The sequence below is a fragment of the Dermacentor albipictus genome, chromosome 7, assembly GCF_038994185.2.
Source record: "Dermacentor albipictus isolate Rhodes 1998 colony chromosome 7, USDA_Dalb.pri_finalv2, whole genome shotgun sequence".
In the NCBI taxonomy this organism is placed as follows: domain Eukaryota; kingdom Metazoa; phylum Arthropoda; class Arachnida; order Ixodida; family Ixodidae; genus Dermacentor; species Dermacentor albipictus.
Window position 1 is genome coordinate 10,069,527 of NC_091827.1, and position 25,116 is coordinate 10,094,642.

The 25,116-nt window shown below is 47.8% G+C and overlaps 1 protein-coding gene across 1 annotated transcript; it reads left to right on the forward strand.

Annotated features, from left to right (window-relative positions):
- The first annotated feature begins 1,475 nt into the window (after nucleotides 1-1,475).
- LOC135904345 (lysosomal proton-coupled steroid conjugate and bile acid symporter SLC46A3-like) lies at nucleotides 1,476-23,670 on the forward strand. The gene is made up of 7 exons (XM_065434986.1): nucleotides 1,476-1,771; nucleotides 3,715-4,321; nucleotides 4,619-5,050; nucleotides 10,990-11,223; nucleotides 14,683-14,766; nucleotides 15,524-15,680; nucleotides 22,770-23,670. Exons 2-7 carry the CDS (start codon nucleotides 3,808-3,810, stop codon nucleotides 22,879-22,881), a joined length of 1,533 nt encoding a protein of 510 aa, XP_065291058.1. The 5' UTR covers nucleotides 1,476-1,771; nucleotides 3,715-3,807; the 3' UTR covers nucleotides 22,882-23,670.
- The last annotated feature ends 1,446 nt before the right edge of the window (nucleotides 23,671-25,116 follow it).

Consider the following 25,116-nt stretch of genomic DNA (forward strand, 5'->3'; position numbering starts at 1 on the left):
CGCAGCGCTCTTTACTGCCCTTCATCACATTGGTGATGAAGCGCCACACCAGTGGACGGCATTCTGCGATTCGAAGGCGGCACTGCAGTCTCTATTCGTGCGGTCCGCGTCGTAAAGGTGACAGTATACTGTCACCTTTACGACGCGGACCGCACGAACAACTAATATTTCATATCACAGAGACATTACACCATATAAGTGATGCAGGCCATGAAATAACCTTCCAGTGGCTTCCAAGTCACTGCGGGATTATCGGCAATGAACGGGCGCATCAAGCTGCCCGCTCAGTGAGGAGCACCACGTCCCAATTCCACTTTCTTGAACTGACGCAGCACGGAAGCTCCGCCTACTTGCTCGGCAGTGCACCGCGTCGCAATGGAATGAGCCGCATTGAAGAAATACGCGACTGTACTCACTTGATCCAACATTAAGTCTTCGAGCGCCATCACAGCTTCGCCGTGGAGACGCCACGCTTCTATATCGACTGTGGTTGGGCGTTGCCTTTACCGAAGCCTATGCATTCCGCATAGGGATGACCGACACCGCAACCTGTGACCACTGCGGCCATGAAGAATCGATTGAACATATTTTGTGCACGTGCCCGCCGTACAGTCCACAGAGGGAATGCCTTCGCCACGAACTTGACTAGCTGGACGACCAACCGCTATCGGAAAAAAGAATTTTACGCCATCGAAAGGACCTACCGTCACAGAAGAAGGCCGTGCAAGCATTATTGCGCTTTTTGCGATATACCGGCCTTAGTGAACGTCTTTAACTGGAACGCCTCTTGTGTGTGTGTGACTCCGTGCGTGCGTGTTCTTTTAACGTTTTCCTCTCTGCCTTCTTTCGAACCCCTATTTCCCATCCCCAGTGTATAGCAAACCGGAGACTGATATTTGGTTAACCTCCCTGCCTTTCCTCTTTATCTCTATCTCTCTTCGTTGGAAACATGCTAACACGGACAGGAAGAACAATCAGAGAAAAGCTGAGAACTCGTTGAGTACAGCTACAAGCCGCAACTTGTTCAATATGCTTGTGGCACACTCACACTTGTGGTGAGAGGTCCAAGTTGAGGGCAGACACTTGTACCGACAACGTCAAGTCGGGATTCAGGAAGCTTTTGTAAAACTCAGAACATTCGATCTTGAGTTCCCCACCATGTCTACCCCGGTGGTATACGTGGCACTCAGATATTTGGATATACTAGTCGTCAATACACACTCACTGCGAGAGCGGATAGCGACTTGACGTCATTGTTTTACGCGCAGCCCGGTCGGCCGGAGCCGGTTACGATAGTAAAGAGCAGACGGCATTTCCCGTAGTAATTTAGCATCGTCTGCTCCGCGACCATATTTTTGCCGAGAGAAGTCCAGAGGTATCGTAGATAATAGCGCAGACGAGAAGCAAAAAGTAAACACAGAACACAGTGGTTGGGCTCTGGCGGGAGAAGTCGGGGTCACAGTCAGGCTAGACTCGCCGGCTTCGGGATAAGGGTAGCTGCGTGGAACGGCTGCGTGGCGAGAGCTGTGCGGTTCGTCTGCTGGTGCGCACAGTCGCGCGAACTCGCGCTCCAGACGGACGCTACCCCGGATTGTCGTCGCGTGTAATTTCCTTCCCAGGCAGGGATGTCGGCCGTGATGGGTCGACCTTGTCCTACAGAAATTTTGTAACAATAGATTGGTCACGTTGTAACACTGAGTGGAAGTGAAAGTGAACCATTGCGCCGCTTTTGTTTCAAGCATCAACAAGGATAGAGGAAGAAAAAAAAAAGGTAAGAGAGCCATTGTCTCCTTTCCTATCCACCTCTTCTTATCAGAGCTCACGTCTGGCTCGCATGTTTCGGTACAGAAATTTGCAGTTGCAGAAGAGGGCCTCGCACTGCGGCGGCTCCATAGTCGCTGCCTCTTGCGAGAGCATTCTTAAAGTACAAGTTCCACTTCTATCAGCGCATCATTGCGTGAACTGCTTCACAGGAAGCACTGCTATCGTTGCTATCATTGGCGCCAGGCCGGTCGTAACCGCCGTAACACGCCTTCCGCGGTGCCTTCTGCGCAAGAGAATCGTGACGGAGACGCCGAGTTTCAGTTGCTGCATTGCATGCGTCACGGGGAGCCTTTTATCAGACCAAGAAATCTCTAGCCGCCGAAATTAGGGGCAGGCTCGTACAACTACCGCATGCAGTGTATTCACGCATATATGCAATGAGGACACACGATCGTTACTCTGTCTCTTTCTAGAGGCTGACAAAAGCGCAGCATACATATACAACGCGTAGCTCGAGTATTCGTGCACTCGACATTGACGCGGCTATCTGAGGATAGCTTGTGCTTCCGTTAATGCCAGAGATAACATAGCGGGACAGTGATAATGAAGAGGAAGAGACACAAGAAAATACTTGAGTGATTGTTCAGAAGCACTCGATAACTGGGAGTACACCGTTTATATGCCTGCAGGCATACATAGGGTGCGAAGGAAAAAAAAAAAGAAATTTCGAGAACTTCGAGCATCAGGCTCAGAGTTTCCTGCGAAAATTACTGGCGCTACATTCTGAGAGAGGCAGAAAAAATATCAACTAAAGAAAACGTAGGGAGGCTAACTAGAAAAGGAAAAAAAAAAGTCCGGTTTGTCACATTGCACGGGGTAATAAGGATTTAAAGAGATAGAAAGGGCGAAAGGAGAGTGGCAAAACGTAATTCGGCCTAAAATATTACGAGGCGACACTATCACAACTTATCTAGCAGGCCTGTTATTCGCACGAGGCGAACTACAGCGCTCTGACTTCCTCTAGCGCTTAAGTCCGTTGTGACTCTATAGATGCATCCTATACGGGGCTACAGACTGTCCCCAAGCAATGTTCGTGATCTATTCTACGTCCTTTTCCTTTCTTTAAAATTGCGCGCCAGGTAATTTCGGGTTACGAATGACATGTATACGTTATCGGCGTGACATATATAACGCTCTTCACAGGAAAGCAGCGAGACAGATGACGATTATTGCTTTGGGAAAAGATAAGCCCAGAAAGGTGTAACATGTTTTTCAAAGTGATAGTGTACAAACTTTAAAAAAATTGTCACATCATGGCGGGAAAATATTGTTCCTCAAAAAATAATCGCTATCTATCTTGCCTGGCTTTCCTTTGTTTAACACTACAGCCGCTCGCTACATTTCCCTGTCAGGAACTCTATATGCCAATGTGGTACGCGCACGCGCGATTCGTTATCTGAAAACACCAGGCGCGTATAGGGTTAAAGAAATCATGACACACAAGATAGGTGCCGAATATTGTTTGGAGACAAGATAAGCACGAAAAGGTGCGAACATGCCAGCGTGGGAATAACAGCTAGAGCAACACACACATATAAACCAAGTATTCCCCTGTCTTACCCACTGATATACTCTAACTTTCTGTTTGCCCTTCTCTTCCTCTTCTTTCATTTGCGGCGTTCTTCGTAGCAGTTACAATATATATGTATATACTGCGGCTATGGAGTCGGCAGCGAACATTGAAGAAGAAAAAGAAAAAGGAAGAACCGGCGAGGCATGTTTTGCACCAGTAGTTTCTTAAGACTTCCATGAGCTCGTACTTGGCGTCGATAGGTGTGACGTTTCTAAAATAGTTGTCGAATGGAACAGACTACATCGCCCTTCTGCTAAGTTTTTGTCTCGCGGTCGAACGCAGGTACTTAGTGCATTTCACGCCGCCGTCTGTTTCAGGGCAAGCCACACCACGGTGCTCGCGTCACCGGGAGCTGCCAGGGCCGCGGCGTGACTGTAGCTAGACTTCGCCACGCCTTCCTCCTAAGCCTAATGTGCGGAACTCCCACGCACGGAATGGACTTCACGACGTCGTCGCACAGCCGCCGCCGCCGCCAGTTTGGGGCTTCCGACTTCGCCATGGAGGCGTTCGCCTTCATCTACATCTTCGCGCAGTACACGTCGATTAGCGTGTACAAACTGCTGCTGACGATCTCGGAGTGCGTCTACCGCGGCGACCCCAGCTGGCCAGACGTCGTCGTCGCCAACTCGACGACGAATGGCTCCGCGCAGCTCCTGGGCGAATGCGTCGATGCGGTGATGAACGCCACTGGCGGGACGGAGCACCCACGCGTGCGGGACTTGGTCTTCAGCCTTCCGCTCGTCGAACTGGCCTGCTCTCTGCTCGTCTGCTTGATGGTGGGCGGCTGGAGCGACGCCCACGGCCGGAAGCTGCACTTCATACTCGCCATGACGGGGGCCCTGATCAAGGACCTGTCCGCGCTGGTCTTCGTGCTCGGCACGATGCCCGGACGCAACGCCATCTACGGAGTGACTATTGTGTCGGGTGAGCGACTTTCTTATACTACAACGAGCGCCTTTGTTATGATGACCGCATATATTTCCTTCTCTTTCGGTCTGCTTCCTCAGAACATTAGCGAAACGTATCGCGCACGTTACCATGTGGCCGCCCACTGGTCTCAAACCAATGTAATGGTATCAGCTTACGTTACTTTGAAACCATAAGGTTCATTCATTCATTCATTCATTCATTCTTTCGTTCGTTCGTTTGATAAATCGACTGATATCAGCCACCCTTTATGTCTTTCGCCCTTACTGTTCGGCCTTGGACTCCGACCCGCAGGGCTCCTGGGGAGCCTCAACCTGTTCGCGGCCGGCGCCCTGTGTCACGTGAGCGACAACTCTGACCACAGGAGCCGCACGTTCCGCATCGGGGCGCTCACGTTCGCGCTGTACGTGGGCAGCGCGGCATCTGTGTTCGTCGAGAGGCTCTGGAAGCCGCTCGTCGCCTCCGACTCGTTCGTACGCATCGCCGTGTCCGTGGTGGGCGCGCAGCTCGTGCTCGACATGGTGTGCCTGGTGGGCGTGGCCATGGTGGTGCGCGAGTCGCTGCGCGTCATTCCCGGGTACCACGGGAACCCCCTGTGGAACTTCGTGGGCATGCGCCAGGTCAAGGACGTCGCCATGTTTGCGGCACGCAGGAGGCCCAGCAGGGCCAGACGCTTCATACTCGTACTCGGCGCCGTGTTCCTGCTGGAACGTTTCGTGTACTGCGGTGAGTTGGCTTTTCCATACGGCGAAGGTTGGCACATACATCGTTATAAGAATAGTCCATCTCTGGTGCTATATAACGATTTAAAGTAATGGCGGTTTTCTCTGCCTACTTCCTCCCGCTTCGTGCCCGAGTGTCTCGCCTCTGCGACACGCTGTGGCCCCATATATGCGCAACACTGAAGAAAGGATGGCCTTGGGCTCAATTGTTGCCCACGCTCATATGTTAAAAGCGCAGAAAGACGACTTGAAAGCAGTGAATTAGGTTTTAATTTATCTTACTTCGGTAATGGGCAGCGTGTGCAGCAGACCTGCGCTGATATATGCGGACGACGCAGTCCTACTAGCGAACAATGCAGGGGGATTGCAGTGACCTGCGATACGTGTGGCAATGAAGCGACAGATATGTAGGCCTAAACTTTAGCAAAGAGAACTCGGGCCGGGATTCTGATTGTTAATGTCTCGAGTGATCAAGAAGAATTATTTGTGGAGCTACTTGGTCTCGCATTGCTGATGAGCAAAATTTGCCCAACAAAAAGAAAACACACACAGAAAGATTTTGTTTTCCCTTCCTGCGTGCGTTGCCTTTTGTTGCACTAATTTTCCTAATCAGCAAGTAATCCATCAAGACACGAGTAATGCCGCGGTATTATTACAACAGCGAGTCGCACACAAAGTAAAGCAACGTAAATACCTGAGCGTATAAATAAACGAAGGGGAGACCTGTTCAAACATCCACTAAAGTAATCTGAGGCAAAAGGTAAGTGGAATGTAGCTATGAAACATATATCACTTTGAGGACACAATAAAAAATTAGCAGTTTCACCCCAAAGGCGAAACTAGGGCACGATAGCAATGGCAAAATATTATACGACGTAAGGTTCATAGTTTCATCAGCCACATAAATGGCCGTAAATATTCGCTTACTAACAAATTACGAATAAAGATGTCATGCACACACAAAGGCAAACATCAATATATCTCAGTCGATGACCAACCGACACTCGTTGTGACAACGCTGGCGTGTGAAGAGCGCCGGCACATTTTCGAAACTTGGAATTACGCGATTACAACATGACAGCGCGCACAAACCACCCTGCCATCGCGGCTCGCCCATAGTGTTTGCACCCGCAGCATATAACGTCCAAGATGAGGTGCGCGGGTCGCCGTATAGCCACGGCCTGGCTAAGGAGTAGATGTGCGCTCTTCTCCCCATCTCGTGACCTCCAGCATTAGGCGCTGGAGTCGCCAAATTCGAAGTCATGAAAAAGAAGGTTAGAGTAGCACAAACGATAAATCGGATGCAACGGCTGAAAACAAAAAAAGGAATACCATGGAAATTTTGTACGATATAGTACAAATGGCAGTGCCTCGCTATTTGGGGTCCGAGCTGGCTGCCTATAAAGACAAAAAACATACTGGAGCAAATATTCGGAACAGGATGAGGAATGTGTCTACTGCAGCAAAACATTTGGTACAACTGAGCACATACTACAAGAATGCAAAGGTATTCGCCAAGCTAGACCAGTACGTAGGAAACGTCCATCTTCCATAAAGGCTGCGATTCAAATCGAATGCAAGCAATAATTAGTAGGCAGTCGATATTAACCAAACTACATTTAGAGTATAGGTAGAAAACATGCAGGGAAGAGATTAATAGAACCAGGAGTTGTTACAGGCATAGATGACTGTACAATATAAAGAGGTGGTCTAACGGAGAGAGAAAGGTTAAAGGAAAGATAGGCAATATGCTCCATTTCGCATTATTTCGAATGGGTTGCCAATAAACATCATCATAATGAAAGGGCAATATTGTAGTACACCCAGGCACGTACCCAGGGGGGGGCCCGGGGGGGCCCGGGCCCCCCCCCGAAATCAAGTGGCATACCCCCCCCCCCCCCTCCCCGCCCACGCCACCACTCCTCACACATTCCTAAAGCGCCGCCAGATCAATGTTGAGACTTGGCAGCTGTTCATCGGTCAGCATTATGCTGCCTTTTTCACTACTTTTAGATGGCGGTAGTTATCGGCATCTCTTGTAATGTGAAGGACAGTTTTCTCATAGATTCCGCACCCGCGCGATTAACTCGAGATGCGTTCAATTGTCACCATCTATTCAACCGTCACGCGCATAGCTGTTGCTTTTGTTAGTTCAAACTTCTTTGTTTAGGCTGGTCCTGGGACCAGGAGAGGGACGCGGCTGTTACTCAGCTGCTCTGTACTCTCATGGAACGAGTTGCGGCCGGAGAAAACGCTAATTGCGTTTAACTTATCCCTTTGCTCCAATATTTCCTTGAGTTACGGCTCGCCGCGACGCTGGCAGATGCCCGGAACCATATACACTTGATATGGGTTAGATAAGGTGGGAAATAAAATAATGTGAAAGAGCGTCCATCATGAAACCCTGCAATAACCCTTAAACCCATAAGTAAGATGACTGTCACCCGTTACCTCGTCTGTTTTTCCCTAATTGTATAGCACTTTTCGTGCAAAATTGGCGACTGGAAACAAAAATCGCAAGGAGTTGAGAAATTAAGCGATCTACTAAGGGAGAGAGCCAAGGTAACAACCAAACTGCAAGCAAAAGCAAATAATAAATAAGTTAACCGTTTTTTATGAGAATATTTATGGATCAACATCTTTTTATTTAAAAGGAAGTAGAGAAAACGCCGCCGGAAGTGGAGAACAATTACTTGTTTGGAACCGCCACACGTAGCCACTTCTCTGCTGTGCTTATGTGGGTGTTTTTCTAACCTTTCGCGGTGAGCGCAGTACGTCTAGAATCGCAGGGTCCTGCGCACCACGCGGTTGTATGGGACTGGCGGCCGCACAGCGTTACGCAATTCGCGGAGCTGTCAAAACTGATCAACAGGGCGAAACAAATAACTATTCGAAAATATAACATGAGAAAGACTGAAGAAGCCGTAAAAAATGAACGCAGCCTGAAATCAGTAAAAAAGAAACCTGGCATAGGACAAACAATGATGTATGCACTAAAAGATAAGAAGGATAATATCATCAGCAATCTCGAAGATATAGAAAAAGCAGCGGAAAAATTCTAAGCTGACCTGTATACAGCACCCAGAGGAGTCACGATAGCTCACTTAGAAACAGTAATGAACAGGATACAGAAACTCTCCTATAACTAGCGATGAGGTCAGAAGGGCCCTGCAAGACATGAAACGATGAAGAGCGGGAGGAGAAAGTGGAATAACAGTCGATTTAATCAAAGGTGGAGGAGACATAATGCTTGGAAAACTGGCGGCTCTTTATACGAAGTGTCTATCGACTGCAAGGGTCCCAGAAAACTGGAAGAATGCAGATATTATACTAATCCACAAAAAAAGGAGACGTTAAAGAATTGAACAATTATGGGACCATTAGCTTGCTCCCAGTATTATATAAAATATTAACCAAAATAATCTCCAATAGAATAAGGGCAACACTGGATTTTGTCAACCAAGGGAACAGGCTGGCTTCAGGAAGAGATACTTTACACTGGATCACATCCATGTCATCAATCAGGTTATCGCGAAATCTGCAGAGTGCAATAAGCCTCGCTATGTGGCTTATATAGATTACGAAAAGGCATTTGATTAAGTAGAGATACCAGCAATCGTAGAGGCACTAGGTAATCAAGGAGTACAGAACGCTTACGTAAAAAGCTTGGAAAATATTGCTACATGCGTGTGGTATTTGTTTGCTTGAACGAGGCGCGTAGGCGCCATAACTCCAGAAAAGAGGAGGAAGAACGAACTGGGCTCGCGCTGTGAATCTAACCGGTCAACGCTGCAACGTTTTTGTAAATATAATCTGTAAATAGTTTCTCGTCTTACTGACTCGTCCTTCGCGAAAGAATATCTACAGAGGTTCTACAGCTACCTTAGTTCTACAAAAGAAAAGCAGGGAGATACCTATAGAGAAAGGGGTCAGACAGGGAGACACAATTTCTCCAAAGTTATTCATTGCGCGCTTAGAAGAATTCAAGCTATTAAACTGGGAAGGCTTAGGAGTAAAGATCGACGGCAAATATCTCAGCAACCTTCGGTTTGCCGATGATATTGTTCTATTCAACAACAATGCAGAGGAGTTACAACAAATGATTGGAGACCTTAACAGAGAGAGTGTAAGAGTGGGGTTGAATATTAATATGCAGAAGACGAAGATAGTGATAAATAGCCGGGCAAAGGAACAAGAGATCAGGATCGCCAGTCGGCCACTAGAGACTGTGAAAGAGTATGTTTACCTATAGGTCAATTAATCACAGGGAACCCTGATCATAGGAAGGAAATTCACAGAAGAATAAAAATAGGTTGGATCGCGTACGGCAGACATTGCCAGCTCCTGACTGGAAGCTTTCCATTATTATTGAAAAGTAAGGTGTGCAATCAGTGCATTTTGCCAGTGCTGACATATGGGGCAGAGACTTGAGAGCAAGTTAAGGACCGCGCAAAGAGCGATCGAACGAAGATTGCTAGGCATAACGTTAAGAGAGAAAGAGAGTGGTTTGGATCAGAGAGCGAACGGGTATAGACGATCTTCTAATTGATATAAAGAGGAAAAAACTGTAGCTGGGCAGGTCATCTAATGCGCCGGTTAGATAACCGTTGGACCTTAGGGTTACAGAATGGGTACCAAGAGAAGGGAAACGCAATCGAGGACGACAAAACACTAGGTGGAGCGATGAAATTAGGAAATTCGCGGGCGCTAGTTGGAATCGGTTGGCGCAGGACAGGGGTAATTGGAGATCGCAGGGAGAGGCCTTCGTCCTGCAGTGGACATAAAACAGGCTGATGATGATGATGATGATGACGATGACGACGACAATGATGATGATGGAGGTGGTGGGCCCCCCCCGAAAAAAAAATCCTGGGTACGTGCCTGTACACCTCACAGTAGCACGAAGCTACAAACGAAATCAATACGGGTTTCTCAGAAAGAAGGCTTCCTAGTTGAATAATTCGTCTTGGTCCACGTTGCGAACCCGTGACCAAAGCCTTTCCATGGATGGTCGCTATAGCATCTAAGCTAAACAAGAGGCTTGCAGATCGCAGGGCGAGGGTGAATCAACTCGATACGCGCGGCACTAAATATAGCAGATCAGTTCGGAAATGTGCAAGGTGGGGAAAACTAGATGAAAGGAAAAGGCTGTCATCCGCCTAGGCTAGATCGAAGCTATAGAACACGAGGCAAGGAGGGCTTTTAATAGAAAACATTCTTTGCCTCTTTCCAGCTACCTTAATTGCGTATGTGGTCTGACTGACTTCTCTGGGACTTCTTGGATAAAGAAGAAAGTATCACAGTTTCACCATAGGGGCAAAGCAATGAATGCGATAGCAACATGTTAGAATGTTACACGAAGTGTAAGACTCGTAGCTGTATAGTGGAAGCACGAATTGATATAAACGTAAGCTGACTAAGTAAAAAAAACGAGCTGTTGTGCTAGGGGTCCCCTCTTTGAATCCTTCCATCGGACACTTTCACTTACGTTTATTAAACCCCCCCTCTCGACTCACCCTCGCAAGCTTCCACTCGCACCTACAGCGTGCGGCACACCGATGTTATCGCACATCGACTTTATACGGAACCTCAGGACGACGCCGACAACGGCGGAAATTCGCCTGTGTCCATAATCGCAATAAAAGATCGACGTCCACCTGAACGTGCAGTTACTCAAGTGATATTGCGCAACAAAAAACGACACGGACGTAAGATAAGACATACCAAGCGCTTGGTGTGTCTTACGTCCGTGTCGTTTTTTGTTGCGCGATATCACTTGAGTAATACATTACCAACTTGCCCGGAATGCTGCTCTCATTAAGAAAGTACAGTATTCGAAGAAGCTACAACCGCGTTCGCACGCGCGATTTCTCCGCTTGCCGACTTCCGCAGCTATATCCTCTGTTTCGAAGCGATATATACGAACGTCGGTCGACGCTGCAGGCGAGCAGGCGGTGTGGGCCGAGTATCTGTTCCGGCACTTCAGCTGGACACACCAGGCGTCGCTGATGCTGGGCCTGCAGTTCGTGTGCGAGGCCATGATCACGATGCTCGCCGTGTGGCTGGCGCGCAGCCTGGGCTTCCGGGACTCGTCGCTGGCCATCGCTGGCGCCGTCTCCTTCATGGGCGCGTCGGCCATCAAGGCGATCGCGCTCACCGGCGGAATGCACGGCATCGGTACGTGTTCCACTCGCGATACTTACTATATTTGCACTAGTTCGCGAGGCTTTTTGTCTGAAGCCGCTTGTGTGTCACATGTCTAATTACAAAAAAAAAATTAATTACTTGTCATAGCAAGTTATCTTGGTTTTCGAATTGGTTGTCGAATTCTCTTGCCTGAAGCCTACTGTTTGTCATATGTTTAGTTGCGCAAAATGTTACTTGAGGTAGCAAGCCATTACTACTCTTTTCGCTGGTTCAGGTGTTTTTTCTAACGTCTCTTGTATGTCATGTGTCTATTCTGATGTGAAAGGCACGTATACACATATGCTATGTGTGTCGTCGTCTACGAGCCTTCCAGCTCAGAATTTACTAAGCCAACACGCCCAGTTTTCCATCTTAATGTAATATGTGTTTAGATACGCAAAAATTTACTTCATTAACGTTTGCACTGGTTTGTGTCCCCTTAATTATCTGAAGCCTCTTGTGTGTCATATGTCTGGTTACGTTATGAAAGAAGAAAGCAATAGAGGAGGAAAAAGACGCAAAAGCATGCCCCAAAAGCTCGGAGGCAACAGCCACTATTCACCCAGTGTATGATGCCGCAGTCTATGTCAGAGTATATTGCTGCAGCAAACAAAGTGCTTCACCAACGCACGCTGTATTCGCCCATGGGTTGCGCAAGTTCGTCACCACGTGCACCATATACAAACGACGATTTATAGCAAGTGCGCGTACAACCATCAGTGGCACCTTGTGCAAAAGACCTGCTGCGCTTGCTATGCCGCAAGTCCTTCCAGACGCAGTTTTATGCGGCCAGCTCTTGATCTTTATCTGACGCCTATCGAGACGTGTTCTCTGGTCGCCGTCTGCGTATGCAGACCGCCTACAGACACGTTGCCAGCAGCGGTCGCTCAGTGGATGCGTGGGCACCCTGCTGCTGAGTATATAGGAGGTAGCGATTTGGATACCGGGCAGCGGCGGTCGCATTTCGGGTGGGGCGAATTGACAAAACGCTCGCGTACAGTGGGTACAGAAAGGCAGGGATAACATCCAGAACAGAAAATCCTGTATGCTACCCTACACCGTGCGTTAAGTGCACGCTAAAGAACAATAGCTGGTGAACTTAGTTTCGGGAAGTTCCGGTGAAAGATCCCAGAACCCCACACTACGGCGTTTCTCATGGCCACCGTGTTCCATTGTGATACTAAAGCCCTCGACGTTTATTTGCCCACAAACATTATTATAGCTCCATAGTAAAACATCGGTAAATTTCTATAGACTGGTCAAATAAAGTTTTGTTACGCTGTAGCGCCGGCCCACCCCATTCTCGTGTTTACATGAGCCCAACAAAGCGACTCGACAAGCCTCTGTCAGGTTCACGCAAATGCCCTATAATTGTGCCGCACAGATTGAATTCTCCGCTTTCTGCAGTGATTATATATATATATATATATATATATATATATATATATATATATATATATATATATATATATATATATATATATATACTTTAATGATAAGCTGGATGCCTGGGGAGCAGCATGCCAGTAGATGGGCCAGGCATCCAGCTTCTATCCAGGTGTCCGCGATAATTAAAGGGATACTAAAGTGAAAGATGATTTCTTCTTCATCAGTAAATTACCATTCTACAATACCAAAAACACCACTCTTACAACAATACGACGTTTTGTAAGCCAGAAAAAGCGCAAGAACGAAATACGGGTGGCGACGCCTGCTTAAGTTCCCGCACCTGGGGGCTGTGACGTCTTGGATTTTGATGGCATCTTCTAGGGCCTACAAATTATATATAGCGGTACAGATTGGCTACATTGTGTTTTAAAGGAACCAAATATTAAACATGGCAAGTTTCGGGAACTTTTATTCAGCCAACGCGGCCCTAATGCGAAAACATACTTTGGAATCCCTGACGTCACGCTGACGTACCGGCGCTGGGGTTTCGGCGCGAAATTCAAATACTGATACTTGGACCTTCATTTTCTCATCTAATAATCAAACTATCTTTTTTTGAAATGACTGCCTGCAGGGTTCTCAAACAATGCTTCATTAGTCTAAACTGATTTATTGTTTCGCTTTAGTGTCCCTTTAACGTATACACACAGCTATCACATAAGCAGATAAACGGATAAACAGCGCACAGGAGCTTCTCTTTGTGTGGCCAGAAAGAGAAATACAAACTTAATTGATAAGCTGAAGATTTTACCCTACTTGATTGCCTGGTGCTGGGTGATAATTATGGCATACACATTGATCCTATAAATATGCAAGCAGCCCATACAGTGACACACAATAAGAATATTCACGGAGTTTCGTTGAGGCATGTGGACACCAGAAACATCAACATCGCGTTTGTGGCGCGTAATGCGCGGGTGGCGCTTCGCCACGGGTCGAGAACGTGCCGCAGCTTTAACCTCGCGTCGCGATGGAAGTGCGGTGTCCGCATTCGAAGACCTTCAGTCGCAGTGGCGCTGGCTCTGTGCGAACCCGGGCGCACGCATATCTTCACAGACTCCAGGTCGACGGCGATGGCCTTTCTCGCCGGCTCGGTCTCGGCCGAGGCTGCAGCAGTGCTGAGGACCCGCAAGACAGGCACGGCCCGTCACGTCATCACTTGGTTCCCGGCTCACATGGGCCGGAACGTCTCCCCTGGCTCGATCAACCCGAATGAGCTGGCCCACGACCAGGCGCGAGGTCTCATCAACCGCGCCGGTCCGAGGGGCCCAGCTTCGCAGGGGATCGACCGAACCACGGACCCGCTGCTAACTTTCCACGAGATAACTGCTCACTACCAGCTGGGACGCAGACAGTTTCCGGCTCCTCACCCGAAGCTAGGCAGGCCCGAAGCGTCGGTGCTGAGAATGCTGCAGACGGGCTCCTTTCCGTCTCGCTCAAGGCTGAGCCACTACACTCCGGGCGTGGATCCCCGCTGCCCAGATTGCGGCGAGGAACGATCCACTTTGAACCACATGCTGTGGCAATGTTCTGTGTTGCGCCACTCGCCTTTCAACAGGCAAGAAGATTGGGATGAAGCCGTCAAGAGCGACAAGCTTCAAGTCCAACTTTGGGCTGTCCAAAGGGCCTGCGCCAGGGCTGAAGATCACGGTCTTCCGCCCCCGGCGCGGGTGCGGCCCGCGACTACGACAACGTAGTCCCTTCGGACCAATTAAAGTTTCTTGTCTGTCTGTCTGTCTGTCGTCAAGTAGCCACAGCAAGCACATATTACATGCTGCTATCAGGAGCGTTACAGGCAGAGCGCGTTGGCGTGTTCGTCCGTTGAATTTCGCAGTCGTAGTAGTTCGTGTCGGCCGCGTTGAGTCCATTGCGCCGAAGGCATGCTTCATCGTACCTATTAAAGCCTCGCGGCACATACAAAAATGACAAGACGAATAGATCTTTACGGAGCGGGGTTCGTACTGAAACAAGAATCCAACACACCACTTTCTTTTATTCCAGCTGTTATCGTTGGCTCGCTGTCCCCCCTTATCGGCGTCGCAGTGTTGGCTTTGCTGACGAAGCTGGTTCAACCTGAGGAATTCGGTGAGTACGTCGTACAACTGCGCTTGGCGAACGGGACAGATAATGTGCTGCGGTGAAGACGCTCCCCATCCCGTGCTACAAACGAATGTGCGACGTTAGGTTGCGACGGGAAGACGCAATTTCGGGAAGACGCAGAGATGCCAGTTCTTGAGCGAAGTGGCGCTGAAGCAAGCACAGTGTAGGCCCAGATAACTTCTGCTGCTCAATAACTTCAATATATTTACTAACGAACGCCTACCGTTTCGGCAGCCTATATGCAAATTCGTCGTTTTCCTTTCAGATTACTTAACCAAGCTCACCATGTCTACATCCCTCTAAACATGCTCGTAGGGGTGGGCATAAATAATGGTATAAATAATTAAACATTATTTCATTATCATGCGGACTTCAGAAAAAAAAAGACTTTATGGTTCCCTTTCTTCAGAAGTGAGAAAATATTCGACATTCTATTTGGCATTGGAGAAAACGTTATCTTTTTTTCGAATAGTATAGTATTCTATTCGATTTGGAAGTTTCGCAATTGGAACGCAGCTATTTCTTCCCTATTTCTTTCGTACTTTCCTTGCGTTCTTTTGGCCGGTAGCTTTCCCTAACTTCGGATGCCCTATTTCTAAAACTCCCAAATGTCTTGGTTAGTTTCCGCCATTTCTGTAATATTGTTTCCTTTTTTTCTTTTCGATACCTTGCCCGCGATTTCCTTTGTTCTCGAGAAGCCTCCCCGCAGACCGCGTCCCTGAGCCCTCGCGCGTGCGTGCAGGCTCCCTGTTCGCCAACGTGGCCGTGCTCGGCATCGTGGCGCCCCTGGCGGCCAGCGCGGCCTACTGGGAAGTGTTCGCGGCCACGAAAGCCATGGTCAGCGAGTTCATCTACCTGCTCTCCATATTCGTCGGCACCGTGCTCTGCCTGCTGCTAATGTGAGTATGGGACCACTTCGTTGGGGTCATTTTCCTTTCTTTCTAAACGTGTCTGTCCGTTCTCAATATTGAACGATTCGCACTCGAAAACACTAATTGCACTGTGGCGTGGGGAATCGAACCAGCGCTTATCAGGGTTCAAGTCGGGCGCTGTAACCATTGCTGCAGGTAAAGTAAACAATAAACCAAACTAACGTAAACAATACCGCCAAACAGAGGTCGCATCAATGCGCACCTAGTCAGGTCGCAGAAAGGCACTTGAAATGGCAGGTGCGCTACGAGAACACGCTGTTCTTCTTGTCCTTGTATCAAATAGCTGCTGCACTTACTGGCAATGCTGCAGCGCCATAAACAGGAATTCAGCGTACTCAGTGGCTATGGTGTTAGGCTGCTGAGCACGAGGTCGCGGGATCAAATCGCGGCCACGGCGGCCGCATTTAGATGGGGGCGAAATGCGAAAACACCCGTGTACTTAGGTTTAGGTGCACGGTAAAGAACCCCAGGTGGTCGAAATTTCCGGAGCCCTCCACTACGGCGTGCCTCATAATTAGAAAGTGGTTTTGGCACGTAAATCCCCATATTTAATTAAAGGAATTCAGCGTAGTGTTCCAACGTGGCCCCAGCTTTGCATCACCCTAACTAATGCTCTACTGTAAACATGTGCGCAACTGTAGGTCTGCGGTGAATATCGACCGCGACAGTAGGGCAACCTTTCCTGGGATATCTGCTTAGTGCTTTTGCGGGTCACGACCAGTGACGTCATCGACAACGTTCGTTTCTGTGGACAAAACGTTGAGCGTCAGGTATTCAAATAGCCAAGTATAACCCTTATCGTGGTAGTGCGCACAATGTGGAAACCATAGTTCTACGACAGCGGCCAATTAAGAGTACCGCATATTCGGTTTGGTCTAGTAAAGCATCGTTTCATGACTCTATTTACAATTATAGAAAACTCACCGAGGTACGCTACACAAACAGGGCAGAGGCAAAATAACGAATACAACAAGCACGGCCCTCGTATAGTATTTGTTTCTTTGCCTCCGTCCCGTTCACATAGCGCGATATTACAAGTTTCCTACTCATAACCAATTCACACAAGCTCACGCATTCTTAATTTCTATTTTCGTTCATTTGGGAGAAAATAAACGTTGCAAATTATCGAAGCAAATGGAGACAAAACTTGCAATTTTTGTCAAAATCTCGTGCCGATCGAAGTCTCAGCGTCGGCACGTCAGTCTTGCGTCACTGATTTTATTATATTTTATTTTCTCGCATTTGGGCCGTTCTGGCGCAGGTGAAGATGTCAAAGCTTGCTAGGTTGTCTGTTTGTTAATTTACAATGTTTGTTACCTTACAATGCAACTTCTTCGCGGATGAACCATTTAACAGATTCCAGTAGACACTGTCGAAATCCACGACGTCACAGTGAGCTTCACGGACGCCGTAGTGGAACCCTGGACTAGTCTTCACCCCACGGGGCTCTTTACCGTGCGCCCGAATCTCGGTGCACGAGCACATTTAACGCGACAGCGTTAAGGAGCCCGTGTGGCGAAAAATCCGGCATCCGCGTCCAGTGTCGGACGTCATTTCGAAAAAAAAAAAAATATTTTCGAGCCACACATACCCAGGGCGTTTATGTGACGCAAGGAATTCACTGAAGTAATTGAATTTCTCAAGCTCATACGTACAAAATCGTAAACTACGACTTGCACACAACCTACAGACATGATATCTCTCGGATTGTAATTTGAATATACGAGAAAACACAATGCTGCTACGCAAGAACTCAAACAACCCCCTTTTCCAGCGTTTCTACAATGCACTTCCAGCTGGCGCTCGCAGTGGAACGCCTCGCGTTGGGCGCTCACGGGAAGACTACAAATGAAGCTGTGCAGAGTGACATGGGCTGGACGAGTTTTGATGTGAGGGAAGTTCACAGTAAAATTTATTATGAAGAACGACTGAGGAATATGGAAGAAAGTATATGGGCTGGGATAGTGTTGAGGTATCTGTACAGGAAAAACATTGATTCACGGTGGAGGAAACGAACTAGGAAGCTTACCAGCAAGTATGCGGCCTTCAGGGTGAGCAACACAACAACAAAGAACGTCAAGCGCAAAGTCAGGGAGTCTGAAATAATTTCATAGGTGGCGGCAACGGAAAAGAGACCTGCCATGAGTAACTACGTAAGAGGAAAAAACGAAATCAGGAAAGAAACAACTTGTGATAACTCAAAGGAAAGCTCATTACTTTTCGAAGCGAGATCGGGATGCCTCAGAACACGCACCTATAAAGCGAGAAATAAGAAGGAGGAAGAAGCATTTGCTTGTGCGGTAATTAAAGCTAACGAAACGATGGAGCATGTTTTATTAAAATGTGAAGACATCTGCCCAGCGGTCGATTTAGGCACCACTGGCCTCCTTGAAGCCCTTGGGTTCAGCGGAAGCAGGGGAAAAGTAAACACGTCCGCAATAGAGATTAGTAAGAGGCGATTGGAAGGTTGGTGGAAGAAAAGTAGGGAAACGACAAAAAACGGAGACGTACAAAAACAAAGTTCACAATAGGGGGTCAGAAAAGTTGGTTATGGGAATTTATCGTGGGGTTTCTTTTTTTCTTTCTCGTCTTTTTTTTTCCTTTTTTAACCTAGGTAGGGCATTAGGAAATATAATTGCAAGAGCTTGGTGACGCAACCCACCGCCCCGTTCCAAAAGGGACACTCATAACATAACATAACATAACATCCGTCCGTCCGTCCGTCCGTCCGTCCGTCCGTCCGTCCGTCCGTCCGTCCGTCCGTCCGTCCGTCCGTCCGTCCGTCCATCCGTCCATCCATCCATCCATCCATAGAGTTTCTCACTACATTACCTAGAGGGATATCTGGCGCTGCTGCGCTGTGGTATGTATGGGAATGCCGGTATAGTGTGGATTCGGATTGGCATCGTTTTCGTAGAGGCAGGACACCTTGAAGACGCGCTTGGCAAGTACCGTTCCGTCTGTCACAATGATTCATTTTCTACTAGAAGAGCATGTGAAAAGCTGTTTTAGCTTTATTATTCGCGAAAACATGTTTTGTTTAACTATGAGAACTTGTTATTGTGTGTACGACTACACGTTACATAAAAAGTATCAGCGGGCCGCTAAAGTTGGAGGACAGACGACAAGGTTCGCGCTCGCTTTGAAACAGTTGGTCGTCTGTTCTTGCTTTTCTTCCCTTGGTCATGCATCGTGGGTGAGTAAAGATGTAATATGCGTGAATGGAAACATTCTATGAAGATTTTACTTTGAGAACGCGTTATTTGCGTAGCCATATCCACGTTTTAGACGAAGCCTCTTACAACACCAGCCAACACGAGCCTCGCAGACACATATACCGTCATTCCCATGACGGCACGGTGCCCCCTTAAGAAAGTCCCATAGACGGTGGCGCCAGATTACCCTCTAGGTGTTATAGTGAGAAACTCTATGCATCCATCCATCCATCCATCCATCGCGGGCCATGCAAGAGGCCGCGTTTCGACCAGAAAGCCCGCCTTCGTGCCACAGAGTTTCATACAATAAAAATTGTATGAAACTTTACTTCGTGCATAGCGTTCGCCGCGAGCGTTTACCGGTAAACATTAAGACGCTGCAGTTGCCGGGAAGCGTGAGAAGCCGTCAGGGATCTTTGAGTGCTATCACTTTCCACTCTTAAAGGCGAAGCCTCCAAATTTTTGCATTTCGTGGCATCCGGGAATCGAATCTACGAACTCGAGCTCATCGGAACGCCGGTCATAATGCTACTTATACGTGTGTTTCAAAGTTCAAACACGCGCACCATGCGATAGTCGCGACAGGAAGCCGCCATGGATACAACAGAGTCGAAGAAAGCTTGAAATAAGTTGTTGCGCATCAGAAAAAGCACTTGAAGTTGCCAAAAGTATGGGGACGCTTGTCTAAACAGCAGCTTAAGTTCTGGAGACACTCCGGCCTGTTTGCCTACTTATCTTTGTCAGGAGGCCCCTTCCCCCTTCTTTCCTTTGACTTCTTTCCTCTAAGTCACTACATATAGTGCTCTGTGGGATGTTTACAGGACGTTCCGTGCTTGGGCCTTCTAAAGAAACCTTGCCATTGTGAACGCAATGTCTTTCGGCCAAAGGACGACTTGTGACAGTGTGTGAGTCGATGCTGCGCAGCAGTGCTTCGTTTCGAGCAAAAGCACTCGTTCACAGTCGACATTTATCGCAACCGCGAAATAGCCCTCATGGGTCATGCAAAAACCGCTAGCACACAGAGGCTCTGGTCAACTCCGCATAAATAGAATCACGCTTTCTTGCATCCTTTCTTTTCTTTTTCAATTTGTAAATTGGGCAATATCTGCAGCCAAACCAAATTAGCTCTGTCGTAGCGCTAACAGTGTGTCGTAGCCCTAACGTTTAACTCTACCCCAACACTGACTCTGTCAAGAGATCCTAACTTTGCTCCGCCTTAACTCTGTCCGTAGCAAGAACTTTGCCCCAATCCTATAAAGTTCTGACAGAACCAATCTCAGACGAATGTCGACGTTATGATGTGGTTAGAACTGAATCAACGTAGCGGCACACCGTATCGTCACCGCAGAAACGCGTCAGGTACGGATAATGCATGTATACGCATGATGGGCACCCTTTCTCGCACTTCCCTGTGGGCACACTGCCCCATCTAGCGGCGCCGCCGCGACATCTGCGCGTGGCGCGTGTGCGACTATATACGCGCATTCAGAAAATATTGCCAGCGTATATCTATCATTTCTTTTCCTTTTGTCTATCCTTAAATACATTCTCTTTTGTCATCGAAGAGCGGCGCTTACCCGGTGACCCAAGTCAGCGTCGAAGAAGTCGATTGATGAGCGGCACATACTCAGAGCCACATACCCAGCGACACAAGTTGGCGTGAAAGCGGTTCACTGATGAGCAGCACGTACCCAGTGTTGTATCCGCCGCCATGCCCTGCCCGGCTAGCCCTAGCAACGGCACACAAAAGCCGTTTATTAGTCCGCGATGGGTATTTATACAGATGTATGTGGCATTTGATCCTGCTCAGGCACGTGCCTAGAGCCATCTAGTTCGCACAAAACAGTTACTGAATGCTACAAGTGCCACATGCCCTGTTACCCAAGTTGGTCCGACAATTGTTTTCAAACCCGGTTCCCTAAGCACAGCAGCCCAATAATGCTCTACCCATTAGACCGTGGACTACCCAGTGACCCAAGTGGGCAGGAAAACGATTAGAGGCTTAGTCGAAGTGGAAGTTTGGGTGAGTTGGTTGTGCATTGCTAGATGTTCTTTGCGCTAGAACACGCGGGCAAAGAAATGGGGTAGAGGACGCGTTTCGGGTGTCATGTACCCTCTCACTTCATCCGCGCCTCCTAGCGCAGACAATTTTGCAATAGAGAGGCAGACACGGGAAAGTGCGTGAACTATCCTAAGAATGCTAATCCCATGAATACCTCCCAAGACCCCAACTTTGCCCCAACACTGACTGTAACCCCAAAATTTCGCCCCAAACCTGAATGTCCTAACCACTAGTTTGCAACAACCATAACTCTGTCATAATCCCGAACTTTGACCCAACCCTAAATGTGTCCCAGACCTTAACCCCACGACTTCGCAGCAACCCTGACTGTCTTAATTTTGGCGCAACCCTGTATATCTGAATTTTATTGCGTACTGCGTAGAATACACACCGTAATGTGAGAGAAAAAAAGGGAAAGAGAGAGACACGAGACGAAAGAGCGCAGTTTAACCAAGTGTATTATTTTTCGGAGCGCCATGAAGCCAATATAAAGGCACGTTACTATTGCATCAGCTGAAGAAGCATCTGAACCTGAACCAACTAGCCTGCCAAAAGATACTTCTTGAAACTATACATCTGTTCTAGCGCCAAACTTCGCCCTGAAAACCTGTCTGTCATGACCTCCTAACTTTGCACCGACCCCAACTCTGTCCTAATCCCCTGACTTCGCACAGAACCTAACTGCCCCAACTTTGCCCCAACCCTAATGATATTCTGACCCTATTACTATGTCCCAACGTCCGCCCTCCTAACCTCCCAATTTTGCCCACCCTTAATTCTGTACTAAACGCCTAACTTTGCCTCAGCCATTACTCTACCTCAGCTACTCTTTAGAACGAAGTGGCCACTCGTTCCCTGTCAAAAAAAGAACCTTCCACGCCTAAATCGCCTGCACAGCTCTCAATGCTGGCAGCGACCGACTGGTCAACGCTGGAACTGTTGAGAAATGGAGTTCTGGCCAAGCGGTCGTTTCTTGCTCCTTTTTGGAGAGAAATGTAAATGTGGGCTCGTGCTCGAAAGTTTCTCGGCTGGAAGAGCGTCCTGCTGATCAGCGAACTACGAGATATTAAAGCAAATAGCTTTCTCTGACTCTTTTCTTCGTTCTCGTTGTCGGCAGTCGGATTTTCTCCACTGACAGAATGAGAAGGAGGTGTAGCGCCGTAGAGAGGCAGGAAAGCGAGCTACTTAGTTCAAAAGGAGTCGTGTTTGAGCAAGGTTGTGGCAGTCTGCTGCACATTGCTTTTTGTCGCAAAAGAATATGATACAGAATGGACACACATAGCAATCACAGGAGCGTACTGTGATAATCTAGCTTAATACCTGTTGTTGCTAGTTTGTTTATATCCCCGCAGAAAATGGGATGGTAGGCTCCGTTAAAGCCGCCTATGAGAAAACAAGACATAGTTAAAAAATTGGAACAACACATTTCGCCATAAGCATTCCACTAAAACATATTATTCCTACATAAAAAAAGGCACATTAAAAAACAGACAAGAGAAGTGTCCCATAATCACTCGCTTTAGGTAAAAGAAAGTTAACGTAAACTGTGCAATAAAAACACGTACAGTTATACGCGCAATACACGGTAGTCATTTTAGCTAGTCATGACACCAACACTCAACTCAATATACTATGGAGTTCACAAATACCTACAAATCAAAATAAATTAATAGCTTGCTGTGGACAATAAAATACGTGCTGTAAACGCACGCCTCTGCTTGAGCTTAATAATTCTGTTCTGCGTCTGTTCAACCTTGTAACTTTACGTTCATCACGCAGGTACGTCCGCCGAAACCTGCTCCTCGGAGGCCTGGGAAACTTGATTATTCAGGAAGAAAAAGTGCCGCTTCTAAGCCCTAGGCAGCGGGACTTCGGAGCCGCCATCCTGTGAGGACGCAGCACTGGACAAGACGCGTCCACGCCGTGCATTCTGAGAACAGCGCTTGCTACATGTGTGTGTGTGTGCGCGCGCCTGCACTGTGACCGCAACGATGGGAACAGCGGTTCAGGCTCCTGCAGCTGGCAGATAAAGCTATTAGGAGCCCAAATACTCGGAAGACACACCGCTTAGTCAAGACGTGCCCCCATCGTGTCTTCTGAGCACTGTTGCTTGCCACGCGAACGTGCAGACCACGTGGGTGCTTGTGCGCTTGCTTGTGCGTATCTGTGAGCGGGACGCTGTCAGCGGTGGTTACGGCTGCTGCTAACGAAAACGAAAGACAGGAGAAAACAAATTATGTGCATTGACCACCATATTCTGGGCCGGTATTCACGGACGGTCACTTCTGGGGGACACTTTCACTTTCGCGATATTTCAGATGACTACAGAGTCGAACGCATCGGATCGAAAGCATTCTTGGTACAATGCCAAGTAAGCAGGCTGCACGCCGACGCAACCTGCGCCAGTCGTGCGAAATATCGCGAAAGTGAAAGTATTCCCCGAAAGTGATCTTCTGAGAATACAGGCCTTGAAACGTGGACTCCACTCGACACTCCACCTCAACTGGACTCGACACGATAATGATGCTGATGCTTACGAATGAATTCACCTTTGAAGCGAGACTATACGGCATATGTACCACCACTCTCAAGCAAATTATTTGGGTCCTCGTGCAACTGTAATGTCATTATGCATGTTTTATTCCCACTTCTTGTCTTTAAAAAGCGCATTATTACACTATCCCGTAGTCACGTACCAATTTTTATTCGACGTCATTGCGAGTATTCTCCATTTATGCGCCACCAGTCCTCCAAACGTATCTTGCTTGTGTTCTCCGCTTCAATGTTTACCTTCTCATTACATGTCTTTAAATTTAACACTATGAAATCATGAAGACTGACCGCATTTTATCTACAGTTTGAAATGTGCACTTTTGATATTCTAACGAGATATGCGTCACTGTCTACGCCGAATTTTTGCATGCTACACACGACAATGATGATGATCGTTAATGGGATTCTTTATGAAGCGGGATAGCGACAAAAAATCGCCAAGCCTGTGTGAGCTGCGTATAAGTGTTATCGTATCGTAACCTAGCATTCTACCTATCTGTATACTTTATCTCGTAATATTACCATCGTCTGGCGACGATACCGTCCCAATCTCTTCCCTGCTCTTTTCCACCAACACTAGAATCGTCTCCTTGCTGGTCTTCGCCTGTAAATCGTTAAGCCTCCCATAAGCTTTGAACCTCGGCAAACCTAAAAGGCGCACAGGTCATCTTGACAGCGCCGACTCTCGACTGGAGTGGTTACTACGCTCTAATGACGCCCCCCCTCCCCCCATTCCAGAGCAAACGTTTTGCAACCCAATACTTTCGGTGTCCAATCGAGTGCTTTGGGGTGAAAGTGTTTTTCTAAACCAACTCATCCTCGCGCGAAGTACCGAGAAACGTTACTGAAGTGTAATGCCCACCTCGGCCGACGTGTAGCTTATTTTGTTATAGCGCAAGCTTGACAAGGACAATAGAAGGCACATCTGACACACACAGCGCTGTGTGTGTCAGATGTGCCTTCTATTGTCCTTGTCAAGCTTGCGCTATAACAAAATGAGATATGCCGTAGCAACAAGCACCTATTGCTATCCTCATCGACGACGTGTAGCGTTGTGTTCGACTCGACCCGTAAGGAACGTCCATCTTCCAGACGCGCTGGGATTCAAAGCGGATGGAAGCATTAACTGGTCAGGTAAGTAAGAAACGTTTAGAGTATTGGTGTAAAATAAAGCAGGGAAAAGAAGGTAGTACTGGAGTCGTTACAGGCACAGGGATATATCGAGGTTTTAATGAATGGAGAAAAGATCAAAGAGAGATAGGCAAAATGCTGTACTGCTATACATGTATTTACTGACTGACTCAAGCAGGTCAGGTGACTGTCGCTGCGCCGTTTCGAAAGGGAATGCTAATAGAAATTATCATCATCATAACGATACCACGAAAGAGCTTCAAGTCCACGGCCGTTTGAACACGGGGATTTAAAGGCACTGTCAAGTCTGCTTTGGGAACGAGTTTTGTCTGAATAAAGAACATTAAAGAAAACAGCCGTTTCTGTCCGAGCACAGATTCGCGTTCACTATGGTTAGCTTTCTTTTCCCATTTGCAAATTCGAACTCCACGACAAAGTATGC